Source organism: Colossoma macropomum, unplaced genomic scaffold (assembly GCF_904425465.1).
Source record: "Colossoma macropomum unplaced genomic scaffold, Colossoma_macropomum, whole genome shotgun sequence".
NCBI lineage: Eukaryota > Metazoa > Chordata > Actinopteri > Characiformes > Serrasalmidae > Colossoma > Colossoma macropomum.
The window spans coordinates 6,189,561-6,212,859 of NW_023494795.1; the positions used below are offsets into that span (position 1 = coordinate 6,189,561).

The window sequence follows — 23,299 nt, forward strand, 5'->3', positions numbered from 1 at the left end:
TCTAAAATTCCTTTAGTTTCCTTATTGTCCTTTTAATTATCTGAAAGCTCTTAAGTTGCGCAGGACACACATTATAAGAATCATTTTATATACACTCGTCTGCAGTCAAATTGGTTTAAATACTTTAAAAAACACTAATTTCCAACCTTTAAACAGTGAACTTTTGAGCGGTACCGTAATCCTGATTCATTGTTTACAATTTTGCTTCTTTATCTGAAGGTATGAGTCTCTGGTACGTGGCAACCTGGACTTTGCTGTGGAATATCGGGAGAAGATCTACATCTTTGAGACAGAGGAGAAACAAAACAAGTTTCTGCGGTCAGCAGTGACAGCAAATAGAAACACCCCAGCATCTGTTCATTACTGTAATCGCTATACTGTTTGGTTATTGATCAATCATAATAGTAATCATAAACTGTTCACAGGTCGCCTGACACCTACTGGGACCAGAAACTCCCTCATAAACTTCCACCAATGGGAGACCCAGTACATCTGACTTCTTTACCGATGCTTGGCTACTTGGAACAGGTACATGGGAAATGACAGAGACACTGACTTTTACTAGAGTTTGTATTGTGCATTCTGCTGTATGACCGTGTTTATTTTAAGAGTAAGTTGTCATGAACAAAGAATGAACGAGGAAGGTCTGGGCTTTGTGGTTTTCTGGCTGTCTGCTTTGATTCGACTCTATTATGACCAGTTATGATCTGCTTCATCTCTTATTTATGTGCATTCTCCCTCCAAGGGTGTGGCAAAAGCCATCATCAAAGGCATGACAGAAGTGGGCAACCTTAAGCCAAAGTTCCCTTACCTAAGCATGAAGAGATCTGCTATGCTCTACTTGGCCTTTCATCTGAAAGGTACGTAACCCTCCAGCTTCAGATGTGAGGCAGAGACTCTTACTTTGCCAAATCTGAGATCATTGTTTTGTTCTATTTAAGTGCACTTAAAGACTAAATTTAAAAATTACATTCTTCCCATCTTCCACACAGCGTACAACCCTAAGAGCTCGGACTACATTCGGCAGAAGTACAAGAAGAAACTGGCTCAGTTCGAGGAGGCCTGCGACCTCATTTGCTATCTGGGTTCTGCTATGACCAACAAGTATCGACCCCCTCATGACCAGCCCATAGACTTTGAACATAAGCTCCACAGGTTTCTGGCCCTGGAGGAATCCACCAAAACCGCTTCAGGGTTGATACAGCTTGGAGGCAGTTAAAGTGATCTGCACTTGATAAATGGGAGGCATAAGATTCCAGTATTCAGTGCAGTAATGATTCACCTTAAAACATGAATAAAATCTTAATTCATTGGAGCGCAGAAAATTACATTCTGGGGTTTATTTTATTTTCTGAATAAACATAATAAATGCATATTGCAAACTTGCTGCCAGTGTTTTGAATGTGATTGTATGCATCAGATTTAATCATTTGCTATGCACTGTTATTTAAATTGAAGATATTTTAAATGTTAAGACGCTATGTACAATATTTATGCGCCGAAGCAGCCTGCACGTCATGCTCATGCGCCGACTGTTACCATAGCAACGCCACGCTTAACCACAATCAAACACACATCAGCAAATCCATCAATGTGTGAATCACTTCTAATCTTAATACACATAAAAATAAAATAAACCCCCAAAACACAGTAAGAAGGACGAAGCTGATGTTGGCTTCCTATTCGCCAGCTTCTTATTCGAGCTTTCCCGTTCCACCTTAAATGGTGCAGCAGTCACTTTCTGGTGCCTGAATTTAAGGTGGAACGGGAAAATTCGTACAAGATGCTGGTGATGCATCATTTAAGGTGGAAATTCGAACAAGAAGCTGTCAAATGAGAAGCTAATTTCAGCTTCATGTAAGGTGCTGCTGTTAATCTATTATGAATATCTACATGGATTAAGGAATGCTATAACTTAACCTACCGAGCTACAAAGCTTTAACCATCATTGTAAATAAATACCACCTACATAAAGTTAAGATCCCCTGAATAGACTATTAAATGAAATAAGCTTCATATAAAACCAGAGGAAAAACAATCACATCAGCAGGTTCTCTGTGCTTCACCAAGCACACGGCCATATCTACACATAAACATCACACAAACATGAGTGTGGATCACTGCGTTCCCTCCGTTATATAATCCTATCCCACTTTCTGAGTCAATATTCTTGAAATAGTGTAATTTTGGACAGTATCTTTCTTAAACTGCCGCTCTGTAATGGTACTGAAAGCAGTCCAGCAGCGATGTTGACCGCCCTAAAATGGCGGCGCCGTTGACGTGCCTGGCTGGACCCAACGCGGCATCTAGGTATGTATATCTATGGATACCATAGCAACCACACGCTTAGCCAGTGGATCTCAGCAGCGGTGAACCGAGAAATGGAGCCTGAAGTACGTTTGGAAATTGTTGGTTTGATGAAAAAGCATCATTTTCACGTCGCTAAAAGCATCGCAGAGGTAAAGAAAGACCCGCGACGACCACCTGTTGACGTTAGGAGTCTGGGGCTGGTTTGGAGTCCAGAGAGCTGTGGAAGAAGTGCAGCCTGACAACAAATAGCGCTTTAGCTTTAGCTACATCAGCTAACTTGGTATATAAACAGCGGTGGGCGAAGTACACAAACCATGTAGCTGAGTTAAAGTAGAGAGGTAAAATATCACTCCAGTAGAAGTAGAAGTTCCTCCCTTTAGACCTCCACTTGAGTAAAAGTACAAAAGTATTTGCCTTCAAATGTACTTAAGTATCAAAAGTAAAAGTACTATTAAAAGATTAATTATGACTTTAATGTCCTATTATCATTTTTATAACAAGACTCTGCTTCATTAACTCATTTTAGGTGAAAATACTCCAGTGCCTCTCTTGGTAAACCAGTCTTTTAATAGAATGTCATTAATTAGTGACGCTGATGTCTATTAAAATGATCATAAGCACAAAACACTGAAGGCGAACAGTTTTCATCAGGTAGAACTGAGTGGCTCTGAAATCACTTTTTACAAACAAGCAAAGTTTCAGTTTAAGATTTATTTGCAGCTTAATTACAAGTTTAAGTTTAATAAAAACTTTAAACTCAGATTCACAAATGAGTTTCCTTTACTAAACTGCATCTGTAGGTCTCTGTTCATAAACATAAACTAGCCGAAACAAATTTACTATAAAATGAAAGTGTTTGTATAAATTCAGAAAAAAGACACGTCAGTCACAACTGCATATGTGTACATATTTCTATATTGTGGTCTGTTTACACAAAGCTAGGTTAGTTCATCATTTATGTTGAATAGACTCTCCCAAAATTTTACACTACTGCACTGATGTTGAACCGTGTGCTGCACTGGGTCGGTATGACCAACAGGTCAAAACAAGCCCAAAACAAAACAAAGTGCGCGCTGTGCCCTGATTGGTGTTCGTACTTCACGCTTCTTTCATTTTGACATGTTACGTTTTTATTTCTCATAATGTAGTGGAGTAAAAAGTGAGATATCTGACTTTGAAATGTAGTGGAGTGAAAGTAAAAAGTCGCCCAAAATGGAAAAACTTCAGTAAAGTACAGATACACGAAAAACTACTTAAGTACAGTAACAAATTACATTTACTTAGTTTCTGTCCACCACTGTATATCAGTGTAGTTTTAGAGTATAAATTAGATATCTGAATAAGGTTAAGGCCATGTCTCCTACTATTGACATTTATTCACATTTTTCAGCTGAGAAAAATTTAAGTCAGCCACTGTAAAATAAATATATTGATATTTCTGGTGTTGATTAACAGACTCAGTTACTGGCCAATCTTGTTCATATTTTTATTACACAAAGAAAACTACTAGACGTGGTTAATCGATTTCAACCCTTGTGTCTTTTTTGCAGGGGCTCAGACATAAATTCCCGACCTCGTTTGTGGAGCCCACAGTTCGGCCGCTGCTCGAGTTCGACTGGCATGTTTATCTGACCAATAAACAGACGGTAACATTCCCTGATCAGAGTCAATAGTGCACAAATGCCATGATCGATAATGACGCGGCTCTTTGGTGACCTGTCTGAACCTCTGCTGTGCAGGAGCTCAAGGGGGAGGTGTGGCAATACAGCGGGAGCCTTATGTGTTTTGTGAATGGTCAGTTGCTCGGGGATGAGAAGGAGCTGTCCAGGTGGGCAGAGAAGCAGTGGGGGTTCACTTTCTACCGCCCGCACGCGCTTTACGCCGCCATCACTGACGAATGCTACCGGCAGCACCTGCGCAGCACCGGGGCAAGTACACTGACCCCTGACCTGACCTGACCTGACCTGCACAGTTTGTGTTTTTCACTTTATACCTACTTCAGGTATAACCCAAACCTCATCAATCAAGAATTAACCTCTTATTCTCCAGGGTATATTTTGGTTTGTCCATCTGAATTTACATGACCAAATCATACAGCAAATTATTCAGTAACTGCATGAAATAAATGTAATTTTTTATTTTATTTATTTATTTATTTTGTAAAAGCTCCCCTCAGATTAACAAAACATATGTTTTATGATCACACATATTGCTATATGCTTACAATTTACTGCTGAAAGCCAAAAATCTTAGACGCTCTTTTTTTTTATAAAAATAATTTTTACAGAGCAGATCACTGAAGAGACGCCATCTGTTTATAGTTTATAGCCCAGATTTGTGGAAAAATGGGTCGACTTTCAGTAGATAAAAAAAATTGTGAGTTCAGCTTCTTTTATTATAAGGGTTTAAAATTACATCACCCATCTATTTGACTGGAAAGAAGACAGTTACAGCTCTCATACGACCCCCACCTTCTGAATGTAGCTTATGAAATATGAAAGTTATGAAGAATATGACGACGTTTTGGAACCACCGGTGGTCTCAAGGAGTTGAAAAGGCAGTTTGGGAAAGTAATTTTTAATTATATTTATTTTCTTTGTGAATGTTTTATATGTTTAATTCAATACACCAGAAACGAATCATCAGAGGTTTAAGGAACTTCATGAAAAATGCAGCATGATTTTGCATCTAAACGATTAATTTGTCATGTTTTTTCAAACCATTATCTCACTTACGGAGCTCTGCTGGTGACATCCTGTATAAATAAAAATAATTACTTAATAAGGCGTGGGAACAAGATAAATAAGTCGCGGCCACAACTTAGTAAGGCGTGGGAATCAGATCATGCCTTATTAAGCTGTGGTCAAGGCTTAATTAGCTCATTCCCACACCTCACTAAGTTGTGGCCACTCATTAGGATCTTGTTCCCACACCTTAGTAAGTCGTGGCCACGCATTATTTTTGTTTATACAGGATGTCACCAGCAGGGGTCTGTACATACCTCTTAAAGTGCTTGTATTTGTTCATTCTAACGTGTGTAGCTTTATGTACCACAAATAATTAATTTAAAAAAATTACATAATCATTTTTTTATAATGTTCCACATTTTCCAGCCTCTCTTCATCTAATAATCAAACAGCTGTTTTCCCTGGGTCTTTATGTAAATTAGCTCGGTTCTGATTGGCTGAACCCTTTCACACGTGAAAAGTTGCACATCACAATAAAAAAAAGTACAGAACAAATTGTTCAGTTGGAAAAAAATACACAGCAAAAATAATCAATTTTGGCAGTGAAATCCTAAATATAGTCAAAATATCTAATGCTTCTTATTTTAAGGTTGTTGGAAGAAAACTGTAATGTTATTTAACTTGGAGATTTGTAGACCTTTTTACTCATTTCAAGTAATTTAAGTTAGTAATGTTCTCTCATTCAATTGGAAAATGATTTTGCTTATTTCAGCAAATAATATAGATAATTTTGCTTGTTTCAAGAAATAATGCTTAAAAAAAGCAATATTATCTTCCACTGGAATATCATCACTAAATAAAATGACTTAAATATGTTAAACAGTATTATAATATTTATACAACAGTCTGTTGTTTTGCAGTGTGACCTGCTGCCCTCATCCCTTTTTGCTTGTTGTGAAACACTTACATTGTGGTGTAATGTTAAGCCTTGGGACTAGAACTGGTTGCCACAAGACTGGTGTCTTGGCAAGTGAAGTTATCTTAAATTTAGTCTATTTATCTAAAATTTCTCACTTTAAGTTTGTTGCAAGCTTATTTCTAGACATATTTACAACCCCATTTCCAAAGAAGTTGGGATACTGTCCAGAATGTAAATGAAAATAGAATGCAGTGATATGCAAATGATGTAAATCATGTATTTTTAAAGGAAAATAGCACAAAGACAACAAATCAAATGTTGAAACTGAGAAATTTTATTGTTTTTTGAAAAATACATGCCCATTTTGAATTCGATGCCAACAACACGTTCCAAAAAAAGTTGGGACGGGGGCCTGTTTACCACTGTGTTTCATCACCTCTTCTTTTAACAGCACTCTGTAAGTGTTTGAGAACTGAGGAGACACTGCTGTAGTTTTGAAAGTGAAATGTTTTCCCATTCCTGTTTGATACAGGATTTCAGCTCCTCAACCATTCAGGTTCTCCTTTGTCATATTTTTCATTTCATAACTCTTCAAATGTTATCACTGGTGACAGGTCTGGACTGCAGGCAGGCCAGTTTAGCGCCCAGACTCTTTTAATATGGAGGAATGCTGTTGTAATACATGCAGAACGTGGTTTTACATTGTCTTGCTGAAATAATCAAGGCTTTCCCTGAAAACGACGTCATCTAGATGGCAGCATATGTTGCCAAATTATGTATCTATCATTCAGTGTTAATGGTGCCTTCTCAGATGTGCACTTCACCCATGCCATGTGCACTAACGCCCCCCTATACCATCATGAATACCGGCTTTTGAACTGTGCACTGATAACAAGCTGAGTGGTCTTTAGCCCGGAGGACACAGTGTCCATGATTTCCAAAAAGAATTTCAAATATTGATTCGTCAGGCCACAGGACACTTTTCCACTTCGCCTCAGTCCATTTTAAATGAGCTCAGGCCCAGAGAAGGTGGCAGCATTTCTGGATCCTGTTTATGTTTGGTTTCTTCTTTGCCTTTTAGAGTTTTAATTAGCATTTGTGGATGCAGTGACAAACTGTTTTCACAGACAGTGTTTTTCAGAAGTGTTTCTGAGCCCATGCAGTGATTTCCACTACAGAATCATGTCTGTTTTTAATGCAGTGCTGCCTGAGGGCCCAAAGATCACGGCCAGCATGTACTGGTTTTCAGCCTTGTTCCTTGCATACAGAGATTTCTCCAGATTCTCTGAAGCTTTTAATGATATTATGTACCGTAGATGATGAAAAGCAGAAGTTCTTTGTTATTTTATGTTGAGAAACGTTATTCTTGAATTGTTGCACTATTTACCCACACAGTCTTTCACAGAGTGGTGAACTCCTCCTCATCTTCACTTCTGAAAGACTCCGCCTCTCTGAGATGCTTTTTTATACCCAATCATGTGACTCACCTGTTGTCAGTCAACCACCAGGTGTTTTTTTTAGCATTACACAACTTTACCAGCCTTTTGTTGCTCCCATCCCAAACTTTTTTGGAACATGTTATTGGCATCAAGTTCAAAATGGGCAAATATTTTTCAAAAAACAGTAAAATTTCTCAGCTTCAACATTTGTTGTCTTTGTACAATTTTCAATGAAATTTAGGTATGAATGATTTGCACATCATTGCATTTTGTTTTTATTTACATTTTGCACAGCATCCCAACTTTTTTGGAAATTGTACTTGCTTTAGTGATTTTAGTAAGTCAGATTATCTCAGATAAGGTTGTTTGTTGTAAGAAATATGCTTGGAATGAGCAAAATTATCTGGCAAATGCCCTGTGATGAACTGGCAACCTGCTCAGAGTGTTTCCTGTGTTCTGCCCAGTGAGCACTGGGATAGGCTTCAGCACCCCAGGAGGATAAGCGGCTGAATGAATGAATGAATGAGTAGTGAGATAATCTGACTTACTAAAATCACTCAAAACAAGTAAAACATCTATAAGGTAAATAATCTTATAGTAAGCTCACAACTAAGGAGCCCCGCTGGTGACATCACGTATAAATAAAAATAATGCGTGGCCAAGGCTTAGTAAGGCATGATCTTGTTCCCACACCTTACTTAGTTGGGCCACGACTTAATTATCTCATTCCCACACCTTACTAAGTCGACTCATTATTTTTATATGGGATCTCGCCAACAAGGCTCTGTATACAACAGTCTTAAAATGACAAATTTTAGATATCTAGATTAGATTTAAGATAATTTTACTTGCCAAGATATCATTTTTTTGCAATGCACTGCTGTAAAAAGTCAGAACATCAAAGATTCGAGTCCTTATGCTTGACTTCTCTCCCTACAGCATGTATTTGTGTATATGGACATTGAGATCGGGGGGGAGGCAGCTGGCCGATTGCTGTTTGAGGTAATGTTACTCACTCTGACGTCTATTCTGGGTTATCTGTTATCTGTTCATAGTTCATTTTGTTTTTAGATTATATCTCAGCAGTCTTTCTCACATGTGTGTGTTCTCCTCGTGAAAGAGTGATGTCAGAAGTGTGTTAATAAATGGTTTGTTTATCTTTAGCTCTTTTCAGATCTGTGTCCCAAGACGTGTAAAAACTTTCAAGCTCTTTGCACTGGAGAGGCAGGTGTGTCTGAGAACCAGCTCACGCTTTGTTACAAGGGCTCCTTGTTCCACAGAGTGGTGCCTAACGGCTGGGTGCAGGGAGGAGGTACTGAACTATAACACACACACACACACACAAACACACACAAACACACACAGAAAATGCTATTTAATCAACACAACCATCTACATTTTATTTCTTTGCTTCTGTATTACAGATATTACTCCAGCAGGGAAAGGCGATGGTGGAGAATCCATTTATGGTCCTACATTTGAAGGTGCAGGTCTGAAATTCATACAACCCCATTTCCAAAAAAGTTGGGACGCTGTGCAAAATGTAAATAAGAACAAAATGTAATGATGTGCAAATCATTTAAACCCTATATTTAATTGAAAATAATACAAAGACAACATATTTTCGAATTGCTGCACTATTTGCCAGCGCAGTCTTTCACAGAGTAGTGAACCCCTCCTCATCTTTACTTCTGAAAGATGCTCCTGTATACCCAGTCATGTTACTGACCTGTTGCCAATCAACCACCAGGTGTTTTTATAGCATTACACAACTTTACCACCCTTTTATTGCCCCCGTCCCAACTTTTTTGGAAAGCGTTGTTGGCATCAAATTTTAAATGGGCATATATTTTTAAAAAACAATAACATTTCTCAGTTTCAACATTTGATATGATGTCTTTGTTCTATTTTCAATGAAATGTAGGGTTTAAATGATTTGCACATCATTGCATTTTGTTTTTATTTACATTTTGCACAGCATCCCAACTTTTTTGGAAATGGAGTTGTACCTCAGTTAACCACATGGGTATTTTCAGCATAAGTAAATAGAAATGAAAGAAACTACTGCAGAGCAGAGAACAGAGCTGTTCCTACATTACTCTGAAGCAGGGGGGTCAGTAGAGAGTTATGGATGGGGGTCCAGGCCCTTTGTGAGGAGGTCATTTGGTGGGGCAGTGAATACTTTTTCAAGGTGCTTGCAATCATCAGGTTCATCCGCTGGAGGAAGGGTCCGAAGCACAACCCCGTTCCTCCGCACGTTGCGTGCAATTACACATTTCCACCAGAGAGGTCTCCAAATCCCCACATCTTACATCATGTAGCTTTAAGACTCATAACTTTTGTCTCCCTCTAATTTTGCACCAGTGTCTTCTTTCTTTTCTTTTCATCTTTTCCTTCACCTGTTTTTTGTCTGCTTTTATTCCCAGATGAGAGTTTTGCTGTGTCTCACAGCAAGCGAGGTATCCTGGGAATGGCCAATCGAGGTCGGCATAGTAACGGTTCCCAGTTCTACATCACTCTACAGCCAGCCCTGTGGATGGACAGAAATTATGTGGCATTTGGGTGAGCATTGTAGAAATGGTCTATTTGTGGCTTTATAACAACACTCAAATTGAAATTGGATCAACAGCAGTGAGCAACGGCTTTCCAAGCAAGACCTGGAGATCCAGTACAAGGGTTAAGTGTATAAAGGTTTTTCTACACATCAACAGATGCGCAACTGTCAGAAAACTGAGAAATTAACAGGTCCCACAGGAAGAAGAAACCTATTGAAAAACAGCTAAGTGTTGAGACCAAATCCTAACCCCTATTTTTTATAGATTTTGATTTATCATTAAATTTAATTTTAAAATAAAAATATATTCAAAAAATGCTGTCCCACATTTTCATCCCCTTCCAAAACGTACAGAGTTATAGTCTTTATTTTAGCTACCCCTACATTTTAGAGCAGGAAGTGAGGCTGCACCCCTGTCCCTCATTGCCACATAATGAGAAGTTAGATCCCATTGTTTGGAAGTAAATGTGTCCCAAAGTCTGAAAATCAGTGTGGAACATTAAGAATTGTGACTACCGAAACACATCTTTTCTGAAATTAAGTTGGCTTTTTTGTGTTTTAGTGAAAAAATGTTATGATTTTATGTGTACAGCTGTTCAAAGCTGTGTTTGCTCATCATGTACTGGCTAGAGAGTTTGAGTTACGCTCAAAATTAGCTATTAAATTATCACTACCAAAACAGTCACTATCAAAACATTTGCTAAAGTTTTGGTAGTGTTATGATTGTTTTGGCAGGGACAAAATGAACGGTTCAATCATTTATTTTAATAAAATAAACATAATGAAGATTTTAGTCTAAAGTCCAAATCAGTTAAAAGTCCGAAATGTGTTCTCAGCTCCGACTTTGAACCAATTAGAATCATCTGTATATAATGTAAAATGTAAAGTATTATATGTGTTACACATTATTATTAAGTGAGCCAAATTAACATTTTGTTTGCTAACATTGCAGCATTACCCTGGTCTGCTTCCAAAAACTCTGAGTAAAAATGACTTTCAGTGACAACATTTTGACTCCACATCATTTTATAGTATTGAAAAAATGTTTAGACAGTTTGGAATCAAATGAAAGAATAAAATAATAAAAATAATGGCTGAAATGCTGAAATTCTGTAAAACAACAAGCTACAGAACAGAATTACTCCATGTTTTATCCATCATAGTGTTCTGCTGTAATTCCTATGCTGCAAAAATACTGATAATGAAATAAATAGAGGTTTCCATAACTATATTTATGAAAAACAGAGCATTCAGTTGCTCAGTACTGCATTTTTCTTTCTCTCTCAGGCAAGTGGTCGAAGGCACAGAGGTCCTCAGGAAACTAGAAGAAGTGCCCACTTACAACGAAAGGCCCAAACTGGACTGCAGGATAGTTGAATGTGGGTGGTTTGATCCTTAATTGGTTATCATGCTAGAGCACAGGTTCCCAGCCCTGGTCCTGGAGAACCTCCGGCCCTGCACGTTTCAGGGTTTTTCCTGCTCCCAGCACATCCACTTCAGGTCATGAAGGGCTTCCTAATGAGCTGATTAGTTGGATCAGGTATGTCGGGAACAGCGGAAACACTAAAATGTGCAGCACAGCGGAGACTCCAGGGCCAGGATTGGGAACCACTGTGCTAGAGGATAACAACAGTGAGTGACTTTATATGGTCTAAACATCTGCTGTTGTATTTAATTGGACAGATTTTTTTTTTTACTTTAGAAGTTGCACATTGAAAAATATATTCCCTTTAGCTATTATAAAGCATATTTTTTAAAGACTTTTAATTTTTTAATTTGTATTTGCTTTGTTAACTGATGTTTAAGTGACCTGCGTTAAACATTTGTGCTAAATTTGCTTTTACTGTGCCATTCTTTAACTGTTGATGTGTAAGCTCAACCAACACTGATTATTCCAACAGCTTCCTGCAGATGGCAGTATAATGGTGTGGTTGTCAGAGAAGCACGTAAAATAATGCTGATAAAGCTGTTATTTAACAGCTCTGTAACCAGCTGTCAGGTTTGTCATCCTTTGGCACTTCAGAAAATTAAACGTATATCTTCTGAACTCCTGGCACTAATGTACACTCAAATGAACCGAATAAAGATATTTTTGGCTACTCTATTTGAGCATATTTGAAGGGGAATCACATGATTCAGCCACATTACTGCTGTTTGTAAAATCAACCAGTTTTTACTTGCAAATATCTGTCAATAAAACATCCATATTTTACAGTTATGTCATTTTACAGTACTTATTTTTAAGTTGTTTATCTACATTTTAACTGTTTAAAAGCGGGAGGACATGCACTTCACACCAGCCGCAGTTATGTCAGAGGGACGTACTGTGAGAGCGGCAGATACGGATTACAGAGCTGGAAACAGAGACGTGGGTGATCTAACACTGCTCAAGTCACAGGGTTTAGCCACCTGTGTTAAACCGTCACATCCTTGACCCCTTACTTCTGTTACCACTGCGTACATCCCTCTGGACTCCTTTTACAGTGTAGACAGGTCTATGTTTAACTTAAGCTTTACAGTATTCTACTGTATAGGATGTAGCGTTCTTCTTCACTTTGGATCCATGTCAGTGCAAGCAGTACAACTGAACCTGTGCCCTGGTGTTGTTTATTATCAAATATATTAAACAATGAAAATGATCTTATTTAATTATTTCTCCTGTTATATGTTATATGACATATTACAATCTTTGAAGACATTTTCATGATACGCAATATATATATATATATATATATATATTTTTATATATATAGAGAGAGAGAGAGAGAAAGTGTATCCTATAGAGTGCATGAGTACATGTAGTATACTATACTATACTATATATATATATATATATATATATATATATATATATATATATATATACCTCTGCGATGGACTGGCGACCTGTCCAGGGTGTATCCTGCCTTCTACTCGGTGACAGCTGGGATAGGCTCCGGCACCCCACCGTGACCCAGAAGGATAAGCGGTTTAGATGATGGATGGATGGATATATATACCTTTTATCACCGTTTTTGGCGTTTTTCAGTTTTCGGCATAATTTGAAAATGCCTGTTACCCTTTACATTGTATGTAAATTTCATGATGAATCGAGCAAAAGAAACGGCCCAAAATGAAAAAGCTCTTCTCCCGTAAAGTTACCATTTTGGAGATACATGGTTTTCTTCAGACAACAGCGATACACACACACACACACACACACACACACACATATATATATATATATATATATATATATATATATATATATATATGTGTATATGAGATTACATATATATTTAGTTTTTCTGAGAATGTACCAGCAGTTCCACTTTCAAAAATACGACATATTAAAAAAACAGTAGTAAAGTGTACAGTACTATAAAAATACTACAGTACAGTCATTTTTAACATATAATGTACTGCACCAAATCCAAGTAAACACTCCTAATTATGCTCTCGTTTTAATGAAACAGTCAGTTTCATAAGTTCTCATGATATCCACAATATGCTCAGAACATCGTACTGTGACATACTTCATTGTCATATTACTCAGCCCTATTATTTTTGGCTATGGCCACTGAGAATACTTTTTACAGAGTACACTTTTTAAATAAATTAATATATTTATTTACATTTAAATTATTTTTTGTGCATGTCAAATTTTAATTATGCTTCCAAACAGTATCTTTAACAGTTCCAACTGGTAAAAAATATTCATTTTGTATTATTGTGCCCACATCGTGGCGCTATGCCGCTGCTCTGTGTTCACTAACGGCTCACTCCACGGTCCTCAGCGTAGGGGGACTGGTTTTTATAGCCAAATTTACATGGGGCGTGGCTAACGCGCACGGGGCGTGGTCACGGTGAACGGGCCTGTATGGTGATTATACGCGGAGGCGTGGCTATGGGGCCTTTGCGTCCCTTACGTGAGGCACGTAGTTGAGAAAAGGCTTGCGTCAGTCGCGGAGCCGTAGGAGGGAGACCCCAGCGGCACGCTGCCGCTATTAGCAACCGAGAGCCGCGGCGCTGAAACATCGACAACATTTTTATTTTTTTTTCCGCAGTTCTACATTTTCCTCACTCACTTTCCACAGCTTGCTGATAATGTAGACCGGAGTGCTTTTTTAAAAATTTTTTCGTTTTTATTTTATACTTTGTTGGATATTCGCTCCGTCTCTGGTCCCCGCGGCGTTCCAGTGGTATCCTTTGTGGTGGTCGTGGTCAAGTGCAGAACTTTACCCAAACTCGGCGAAATCCTCACAACTCCGCGGTTCAGCTGTGAAAACTGCAGAGAAAAAGCGCCATGAGGTAAGAAATACCCAGCCTAACGGGCGGCTCGCTCAGCCCGGAGCGCGGTGTCGCTCAGCCCGTGTCGTATTTTGAGTGTTGGGGTTGCTGTAATGTATCCGCGCTGTGTCGACGGCGTCGCCTTGAAGAATCCCTCTCTCCTCTCCTCTCCTCTCCTCTCTCCTCTCTTCAGCCTCTTCCCTCGACACAGCCTCTCAGTCTGTGCTGGCAGCAGTCAGTCGCTCTTGCTGCCACAGCTTCTGCAGACGCATAGTGGTGGTGCGATGCATGCAAATGATCCGAGCTCGCTTAAAATCGTTGAGATAAAACGCCCGTTGGGAATATTCCTTCAGTTTGGAGTGTGAAGGCAGGCTGAGTGATGTCTTGCACCAGTGTGCTCTCTCATCTTCTCCTCTCCGCTCCCCCATGTGAGGCGTCTTAGTAGGAGGCCTGCCTGCCTGCTGCCAGTTGTTGCACTGCAGTAGATAAAGCGCTTTATTATTCTGTTGTATCTTGTTTTTAAAAGGACCCCATAGTTGCGTTAGTGCTGTATAATCTTACTGAGAACGGGCCTCGTTCACCAGCTGGTTTTAAGAAGAAATTTATTCTTGTGTTTTCTTATTTGAGGTTTGTTTTTAGGTAAGAACAGAATCTGCACACACATTTAAGAGCACAGAGATGAGAACTGTTCTGTGCTTTAGGAATAAAGCCTGTTTTGGCACTCAGTATGAATCCATGGGGTCAGAAAATCAGTAAAAAGCATGTCCGCCTTATGCTAATTTCTTATTTTTACTCATAACAACCAACAGAATGAATCACCATCAAAGTTCCTGCACTTTCAGCTCACAGACACTCCAGACTAACAACTTCTGAAAAGGTATCTGAGCTGTATGGAAGTCTGTAGAGGCCATGAGGTAGTTATAATTTTCTGAATTGTTATTTTGAGATAACAAGTTACTTATCTTGTTATCTCGAGATAACAAAAGTTGTTATCCTGAGATAACAAGTTATATAAGATAACAAAATCACCTTGAAATAACAAGTTACTTGCCTTGTTATCTCAACATAACAAAATTATCTTGAAATAACGAGTTACTTGTTATCTCAACATAACAAAATTGTTATCTTGAAATAAGTTACTTATCCTGTTATCTCAACATAATAAAATTATCTTGAAATAACGAGTTATCTTTTTATCTCAAGATAACAAAATTATCTTGAAATAACGAGTTACTTATCTTGTTATCTCGAGATAACAATCCAGAAAATTATAGCAACAGCTTGTGGACTTCTGTAGAGGTGCAACTTGTTTTCACGATCTCTTTAAGGAAAAAATTACAAAAAATTTTGCAGGCGCTCAGTAAATTTATGATCAAAAATTACCCAAATTCTTAGATCTTAAATTTCAGTTAGCATTTACAAACAGTGGCATATCTAAGTAGCCCAGGGTCTCCAAAAAAACAAAATATGGCATGTGTGAGAGTCTCATGTAAATACTTTATAATTGCAATTGTAATTGACCCATCCCCAAAAATCTAGGGTTAAAAACACATCATAAATCTGATGTAAACTTTTTCTTTTTTCAAGAACATATTTGAGGATAAACTTTGGGACATATTGGTGAATGAGGCCCAGTGTGTTACGTTCAGATATTACATTTATTAACAATACTGGATGTTGAATCGTATAATTTCCCTACTCAACTCAATCTGAGAAACGGCCAAAATAAAAAAGGGCCTTATTAAAGTGATGTGTGCATACCTACACACACACACACACACACACACATCATGATTAGTCATCACATTATAGGTTGTCCAAGCTATGGACAATGACATAAAAGTGACAGTTTCCCCAATTTTTTTTCAATAGTCTTTTGCTTTTTCTTTAAATTATAGAGACTTTTTTTCAGATAGGATTTATGAGGAGTTTCTTTAGCCACATCAAGGAGTTTGGTGTCTCACTGTTGTTCCACAATATGTATTTAAAGTAAGTGTAACCATCATTGAAGACATACATATCTTTGTTGTCGGAAGAAAACCTCGTATCTCCAAAATGGTGACTTTACAGGGGAAGGAAAAACATACTTTACTTTTAATGTAAGTCAATGGAACCAGAATTTCATTCATTCACAAGTCATTTTAGGTTCTTTCTTTTAGTCCATTCATCATGGATTTTACATACAATGTAAAGGATAACAGGCATTTTCAAATTATGTTAAAAACTGAAAAATGTAAAAAAATGGAGATACAAGGTTTTCTTCCGACAACAGCGACATTTTATCAGTTGCGGTTGGTGTGGTGTAGTTTGCTGCCAGTAGTCTTTGCATTCAGAAAGAAATTAATATTTCAGGTTTACTTCAGCCTCCAGCCGACATCCTAATGACACGTGCGGTCTCAAAGCTTTAAAGTGAGCAGCTGATGTGATTCATTCCCTAAGAAGGGCATTTTGTCATGGCTGGACGGCACGGCCCTGGCTTTGATTCTCAGATGGACACGGTGGGTAGGAAAAAAACACACACACACAGAATCACACCCCATCTGAAGTAAAAACAAAGTGAGGCCAGCTGTTGGCATGCCTCACCAAGAAGGATCTGACCCCAAATAGTTAAGATGAGGTGGCTTCATGGCCTTTTATGTCTTCTGTCAATCTCTTCGGAGTTGCTTGGCATGCGTTCCCCTAACTTACATTTACTGTAAACTGCACCAGATGTAGGCTTATCTGAGGTGGGTTGCCGGTCCGATACAGGCCTGTCCTTCCCACTTGAGGCAGGGGAGTGGAATGAGGGGGAAGGGTGTCTGGTTCCCAGTTGTAGCAGGTGTGGTTTGTGTTATTGTAAAGCCAGGCTGCTTTTTTTTTAATCCTTTTGCCTTTTGTTTGGGTTTGTCAGAGGCTTCTGACTGCTGATTGTGTGTTTCATGGGATGGTTCAGGCCGGAATCAGCCCACCAGAGGCTGGAGGCTACAAATATGTGTATAAAACAATCTAACTTGTTTGTCAGAGTGCATTTCCACTGTTATGGTTAGCAGTGCGTTGGATACTATATTGAATTTTTAAGGGCTGATGCAGAGAAGGTCAGTCAGGCTCCATGTTCTAGCTGTGTGGCATCAACTGTGTGCTTTGTTACAAAATGAGATCGGAAATTTGTACAAGTCTGCTGGCGCCGATGCCAAACCTTAACATTTCTGAAATGTATTGGGATTAATACCTGGATTAGCATTTATAAACACACCCATCAGGCATAACATTATGACCACCTCCTTGTTTCTACGCTCACTGTCTATTTTATCAGCTCCACTTACTATATAGGTGCACTTTGTAGTTCTACAGTTACAGACTGTAGTCCATCTGTTTCTCTGCATACTTTGTTAGCCCCCTTTTACCCTGTTCTTCAGTGGTCAGGACCCCCATGGACCCTCACAGAGCAGGTACTATTTAGGTGGTGGATCATTCTCAGCACTGCAGTAACACTGATGTGGTGGTGGTGGTGGTGGTGTGTTAGTGTGTGTTGTGCTGGTACGAGTGGATCAGACACAGCAGTGCTGCTGGAGTTTTTAAACACTGTCCACTCACTGTCCACTCTATTAGACACTCCTACCTTGTCAGTCCACCTTGTAGATGTAAAGTCAGAGACGATAGCTCATCTGCTGCTGCACAGTTTGTGTTGGTCATCCTCTAGTCCTTCATCAGTGGTCACGGGACGCTGCCCACGGGACACTGTTGGCTGGATGTTTTTGGTTGTTGGACTATTCTCAGTCCAGCAGTGACACTGAGGTGTTTAAAAACTCCAGCAGCACTGCTGTGTCTGATCCACTCAGACCAGCACAACACACACTAACACACCACCACGTCAGTGTTACTGCAGTGCTGAGAATGATCCACCACCCAAATAGTACCTGCTCTGTGAGGGTCCATGGGGGTCCTGACCACTGAAGAACAGGGTAAAAGGGGGCTAACAAAGTATGCAGAGAAACAGATGGACTACAGTCTGTAACTGTAGAACTACAAAGTGCACCTATATAGTAAGTGGAGCTGATAAAATGGACAATGAGCGTAGAAACAAGGAGGTGGTCATAATGTTATGCCTGATCGATGTAAAGATAACATTTATTTCCATAGAAATACAAAGGCAGTAGTGAATAAAATGCAGACATCTTAGCTAGCGTTGCACCGATAACCAAACCTGTATCGGCCCCAATACCGACACTTAAATACACCATCGGCAGGTGAAAATGCCAATACCACGGAGCGATTTCTGGCGCACAAATGTGTTGCTGACACTAACTGAAGTTAAGTGAAGCTCCATGTCGATGCGGTGGGATTATTTCATGCTTGAGACAAGCACTAGTAAAAATGCTCATTCCAAAATCTGTAACAGTAGTTCTTCAAAGGGGGGGCAATGCGAGGATATAATTACTTCAAATTTTAATTAAGTATTGCAAGATAAACCATGCCAAAGAGTACAAGCTACCTAAGTTATTAAGCTAGTAAATGTCATTTGTTCAGGCTCAGTATTTAAATTATTTAATATCAGGATTTAAAGGCACCTATTGAGTAGTTAGCTTAGAGTTAATATGGGTATCGGTACTCTGTATCGACAGATAATTAAAGATATCAGATATTGGTATTGGAAAGGAAAAATGTGGTATAATTTTAGCCCAGCACTGCCTAAATATTATTATTTTCCAGAATATAATAAATACATCATCAAATAATGGTTTGATACATCGGACCTAATCAAATCTAAACATCTGTCCAATGTTGTTGAATTTTTAAAGCATGTAGGATTGCTGTATCATTGTGCACCCCTTTTGGGGCACTAGGCCATAGCAGTTAAGCCAGTTAAACACCGGTAAACATATGTCAAATTTTTTACCTCATATAAACAGGATGATAATATGACAAAGAAGCTGTTGACAGAGACTCTGTGCTGGCCTTTCTGATGTATATGTGCAGAAGAAAAGCTGAGCTGCGTATAAACAAGACAGTCTTTCTTTCTGCATGACTTTCTGAAGAGAACACACAAGGACGAGCACGTCACCTTTCCCATGAGGCCAAGCATGCAAAAAATAAATACGTCTAATAAGTACAAAATGTGGCCTAACTGGATTAGCATGGACATATGTGGGCCTGTACTCGTGAACTTTGAGTAACAGGGTATTTAACAGGCTGTGAGCAGGAAAAACTCGCTTTCTGCTTCATCAGCACTTCTTTGTGTCTTTGGGAATACAGAAAGATGTTGCAGATGTATACAGCAAATCGGTGTGACAGTATTTTCAAGTTAGGCCAAACAAGGCCAAAAACCAGTATTGGCTGGCTGGGATTTTTGGGCCCTCAGGCAGCACTGCATTAAAAACAGACTTGACTGTGTAGTGGAAATCACTGCATGGGCTCAGAAACACTTCTGAAAAAACCATTTTCTATGGACATAGTTTGTCGCTACGTCCACAAATGCAAGTTAAAACTCTACCATGCAGGAAGAAACCATATATAAATAGGAATCAGAAACGCCGCCGCCTTCTCTGGGCCTGAGCTCATATAAGATGGACAGAGGTGAAGTGTCTTGTGGTCAGACGAAATGTGATTCTTTTTGGAAATTCATGTACCCGAGTCCTCTAGCCTAAAGAGAAGAGCCACACAATGTCAAACCACATTCTGCATGTGTTAGTAAAGCATGACTCTATGGTAAAAAAGACTGGGTGTTAAACTGGCCTATCTGCTGTCCAGACTTGTCACCTTTTGATAACATTTGGTGCGTTAAGAAGCAAGAAATATGACGAGATCCCAAGTTGTTGAGCTGCTGAAATCTTATATCAAGCAAGAATGGGAAAACGTTTCACTTTCAAAACTACAGCAACTGGTCTGCTCAGTTCACAAACACAGAGTGTTGTTAAAAGATGAGGCAGTGCAACACGGTGGTAAACATGCCCCGTCCAGCTTTTTTGAAAAGTGTTGCTGACATCAAATTTGAAAAGGGCATATATTTTTCGAAACCTAACATTTTAAAATGTTGTCTTTGGACTATTTTCAGTTAAATATAAGGTTTAAATGATTTACACGTCTTTGGATTCTGTTTTTATGTACATTTTGCACAACGTCCCAACGTTTTTTTTGGAAGCAGTTGTACTACCAGCTTCTAAAAATGATGTGAAGTTCTCTGCCTGTGATTATTGTGCCATGATGATTTAATGGCCAAAGTGGTTTTAGGAGCGACATAATGTCTTTGAGTGTTGTTCTTTCAGCACCTATGTTTTTTTGGAGACTTAGCTCAGTTTTTTGTCCATTCACACCATGTGTTCATCAATTACAGCACCACAGGTGGCTTTTAATGATGAAAAACCGGGTGGATATATAAATGCTTGGTGGTCTAAGTCTGTGCTGTAGCCTATGGGTGCCAATACATGGATCCCAAAGTAAGCTATTGCTTTCTTCAGTCATTCCCACTGTGCAAAGGATTTTAATGCACCACTATCACTGACTGTGCCTGTGGAGGACGTGTTGAACAGTGATTTCAAATCATTGACCAGATGGAAACATCAGAGATTCCTCTTTGACTGTTTATCTCAGTGTTTTCCTAGGAGAAATCTTCTCCTACGTCTTTGATATTCCAACTCAGGATCGTGTTGCCTCGACTCTAATCCCACAGAGACTTGCATCCTTCAGATTCTTTTACTTTATCACGGGCCAGGTTCTTCGAGACACGGCTGGTCAGGAAGAAAAGCAATCAGGGCTGTATTTGAGCTCTTAGGATTATCGCTGATTCATGCATTACTGGCGACCACTGACTTGGTTTAAAAATGACCTTACATAACGCGCTCCGTAATCCCTCTGACTAGACGTTTTGGGTGCTGCGCATTACTCAGATTGACCTTCGAAGATGAGAGGTTTGCAGGTGTGCTTGTGTGCATCTCAACGGTTATTTTGCACTGTCAGTGTGCATCACTTTCATCCTCAGTGCTTTTTTCTTTCTGAACGAGATTCTTAGTGGTGGTGACTCGCCTGTTTTTCTGATCCAACACACCAAAATTAGCTTTTGTAGAGAAGCCACATGAACGTCTGAGGCTGTTGCGTGAACAGATTTATGTTTCATCAAAGTACGGAAGGTTCTTTAACCCTCTTTCACGGTGTTGCCACATGGCAACAATTACTTTATCTCAACTTTACTAAAAAGCAGTGATATAAAATCTGTTTACCTGTTTAATTGTGGAAAAAGGGGTCTTTTACTTTGACAGTACAAACACTTTGACATCACATGACCAGGAAATTATGATGTTATTATTGCCATACATTCCAAATACCAATTGAAATTGTATTAATTTCCAATATTTGTAAATATTAAGCTGTACATTTTACAAAGTGTAAGTTGGGTTTGTTTTCTTGTTTTCAGTAAAAGGATGTTTTTAGAGAAAAAGTAGATTTTAAACTTTTTTTTTTTATTTTAATGGTGCTTTGCTGTGATTGTGCCTTGTTGCCATATGGCAACAATTTACCATATACCCCACTTAAAAGAATTTTCAAATGTTTCCATTATATAAACAATTTTAAATAAGAGCACAAACATTTTTATCATGTTTAAGTAGTAATTCTTGCAATAGAGGGTTCAGGTGCTGAGTGTGTGTTTAACTCAGGTCTTTGCAGGTATACATGCATCAGGAATTAGCAACAGCCAGGCTGTTTGAAAGATATGGTTTAAAAGTAGAGATGCATCAATAGAAGAATTATGGGCTGATATTTTTGTGTTCTTATCCACCAAAGTCTCTGCTGACACACAGGTGTTCACATTATGTAGAAATGAGGACCAAAGGGCTTTATACATACAGCATGATTTATTAATGCATGATTTATTCATGCAGTTTAGTCAAATGACTAATTATCGCGTGTGTATATCTGATATCGTGCAAACCACAGTAAAAAAAAACTTTGGACCACAAGAAATCGTCCTCTGCTTTATTTTTGTGAATATTGGCGCACCGTTGGCTTGGCGACGGCAAAGATGACTGATGAGCTCTCCGCTCCGCTGTCACTTTACGAAAATGGAGAATAGCCTACTTCTGCCACTGTTCGGCCATTGTGTGAGGGATTTTTGCACTTGAAGACATTCCACCTTTTTTTTTTTCAGTGCAAACAACTGGAAAAAAAAGTTGTGTTGCCTGATGTTGGTAGTTTTGAATAGAAAAATCATGTTTGAATTTTTTTTATTCTTATGCTCTGTGCATATTGGCCTTAAAGCTGCCTGGATGAGCACTGTGGAGACACATACTGTTTTTATTGGGTTACAAATGCAGTAAAATTAATAAAGTGCAGACATTTTTGCACAGCAGCCCAGCATCACATAAACAGAGTACTACAAATGTCATCAAATTCGATTCTAATTCTGTCTGATACTATTTTGTCTGTCATTATAGGTAGAATTCTGGTATCATTATGCATCCACAGTCAAAAGGCAGTGATTACTGTTAGCATTAATAACTATAATGTCAAACTAATTCTTCAACCCAGCTGTACTTTCATATATTTTTGCATGATGCCTGACTAAGGGGATTTTGAAAGGAGGGTGGATGGAAGATTTCTTTGGTTCTGTGGTTGATAGTTCCATGGAATAAACTCATTTTCTAAACCAGGCATGTTTTCCACTGTTAGAAATAAAGGTTCTGTGCAGGTACATCAAAGTACACACAGTGTAAATGTTCCCTCAAAGGTACAACAGTGGTTTTAAGGTCTGATTGTGAACCTTAAATAAGTTTTTCCAGGTGAAAAGTTCGTATTTGTACCTTTTCATAACCGAATGTTTTAAACAGATCAGTAAAATAAAGGCCTGGAGACGAGACGGGGTGTGTGGAGTCAGTACAGCTTAGAACATATCATTTCAGTGGATTATGGTTCAGTTATGTTCCCTGACTAAAGGTACTGAGATGGACCCTTCAGGGTCCCACCCCAGTGATGAAAGGGCCACTGACCCAGTGATAGTTTACTACCTTTTTCTGAGAGTGTGGGCTAAATGTTATGAAGGTAAACATAACAGATGTTTACCCTCATCTAATGAATCCGGTATCATTATGCATCCCTAATCAAGAGGAAGTGATATCTGTTAACATTAATAGCCTCTTATGTAAAACTCGTT

The 23,299-nt window shown here is 38.8% G+C and overlaps 3 protein-coding genes across 3 annotated transcripts in view; all 3 read left to right on the forward strand.

Moving 5' to 3' along the window:
* Positions 1-1,219, forward strand: part of ak9 (adenylate kinase 9) — a 34,504-nt gene extending 33,285 nt beyond the window's left edge. Inside the window, exons 35-38 of the mRNA XM_036582576.1 lie at positions 220-318; positions 426-528; positions 746-860; positions 993-1,219. Coding sequence (XP_036438469.1) covers positions 220-318; positions 426-528; positions 746-860; positions 993-1,219 — 544 coding nt within the window. The remainder of the gene's footprint in view (positions 1-219; positions 319-425; positions 529-745; positions 861-992) is intronic.
* A 1,139-nt stretch (positions 1,220-2,358) lies between these two features.
* On the forward strand, positions 2,359-11,849 carry ppil6 (peptidylprolyl isomerase (cyclophilin)-like 6). The gene is made up of 8 exons (XM_036582636.1): positions 2,359-2,459; positions 3,861-3,956; positions 4,050-4,238; positions 8,295-8,357; positions 8,520-8,667; positions 8,780-8,839; positions 9,782-9,917; positions 11,197-11,849. The coding sequence occupies exons 1-8, from the start codon at positions 2,382-2,384 to the stop codon at positions 11,306-11,308; spliced, it is 882 nt and encodes a 293-aa protein (XP_036438529.1). The 5' UTR covers positions 2,359-2,381; the 3' UTR covers positions 11,309-11,849.
* Positions 11,850-13,856: 2,007 nt separating this feature from the next.
* The window catches only part of enah (ENAH actin regulator), a 169,843-nt gene continuing 160,400 nt past the window's right edge, over positions 13,857-23,299 (forward strand). The window contains exon 1 of the mRNA XM_036581291.1: positions 13,857-14,199. Within this exon, the coding sequence (XP_036437184.1) occupies positions 14,195-14,199 (5 nt within the window). The 5' untranslated portion in view covers positions 13,857-14,194. The remainder of the gene's footprint in view (positions 14,200-23,299) is intronic.